General features: G+C 59.1%; 1 protein-coding gene across 1 annotated transcript in view; it reads left to right on the top strand.

Moving 5' to 3' along the window:
* Positions 1–5: 5 nt before the first annotated feature.
* The window catches only part of GPR78 (G protein-coupled receptor 78), a gene marked incomplete at its 5' end in the record, with an annotated part of 15,808 nt that continues 14,742 nt past the window's right edge, over positions 6–1,071 (top strand). Inside the window, one exon of the mRNA XM_009643231.1 lies at positions 6–667. Within this exon, the coding sequence (XP_009641526.1) occupies positions 6–667 (662 nt within the window). The remainder of the gene's footprint in view (positions 668–1,071) is intronic.

The raw sequence follows: 1,071 nt of genomic DNA, 5'->3' as shown, positions 1-1,071 counted from the left end.
TGGACTTGGCAGGCGTGCTGCTGGCGCTGCTCCTCGTGCTGGTGCTGGTTGTCTCTCTGCTCTCCAACCTCCTGGTGCTGCTATGCTTCGTCTACAGTACGGAGATCCGCAAGCAGGTGGCCGGGGTTTTCCTGGTGAACTTATCCTTTTGCAACCTGCTCCTCACCGTCCTGAACATGCCTTTCACCCTGCTGGGGATCCTGAGGAACCAGCAACCCCTCGGGGACTGCGTCTGCAAAGCGGTGGGTTTCCTGGAAACTTTCCTGACTTCCAACACGATGCTGAGCATGGCAGCGCTCAGCATCGACAAATGGATTGCCGTGGTGTTCCCCTTAAGCTACACCAGCAAGATGCGGTATAAGGACGCTGTGATACTGATGGGCTACTCGTGGCTCCACTCCCTCACGTTCCCCTTGGTATCCTTGTTTTACTCGTGGGTAGATTACAGCAGCGTTTATGCCTCTTGCACCTTGCACCTGAAGGAAGAGACGGAGCGGAGAAGGTTTACAGTGTTCACCATTGTCTTTCACTCCACCAGTTTCATGCTGTCGCTGGTGATCTTGTGTTTCACCTATTTAAAGGTGTTGAAAGTTGCCCGGTTCCACTGCAAGCGGATAGACATTATCACCATGCAGACGCTGGTTTTGCTGGTGGATATCCACCCCAGGTAATGTGTGCGCGTCTGCATTCACAGCCCCGGGGCACTCGCGGTAGGTACCCCGGGCGGAGAGGATGCCCTGCCTCCCCAGCACCCTTTCCTGCGTTCCTGCCTGCCCCAGCCACTTGGCGAACGCTTCTGCCTCTAGTTTCAGACGCTGCTTATAGTGCCAGAAGACGATGGCTTGTGCATTTGTAGCCTGCTTTGTTTAAATGCTAGTCCCGCTCGCCGGGTGCTCCCACTTGCCCGAGCTCCCTTTAACAGGGAGCCGCTGCTTTGGTGAGTACGATCGTCCCCAGGCCCGGCGGGGCCGGGGCTGCGCTCCCCTCCCCCGGGAGCTGCCACCCTGGGGCCGGGGGGCTGCCCTCCCCTGCCCGGGGGGCCGCCCTCCCATCCTCCGGAGGCCGGCCCGC

Source organism: Egretta garzetta, unplaced genomic scaffold (assembly GCF_000687185.1).
Source record: "Egretta garzetta isolate BGI_Z169 unplaced genomic scaffold, ASM68718v1 scaffold107, whole genome shotgun sequence".
Lineage (NCBI taxonomy): Eukaryota > Metazoa > Chordata > Aves > Pelecaniformes > Ardeidae > Egretta > Egretta garzetta.
The sequence above is the reverse complement of the archived record's forward strand: the minus strand, read 5'-3'. Positions and strand labels throughout refer to the sequence as shown.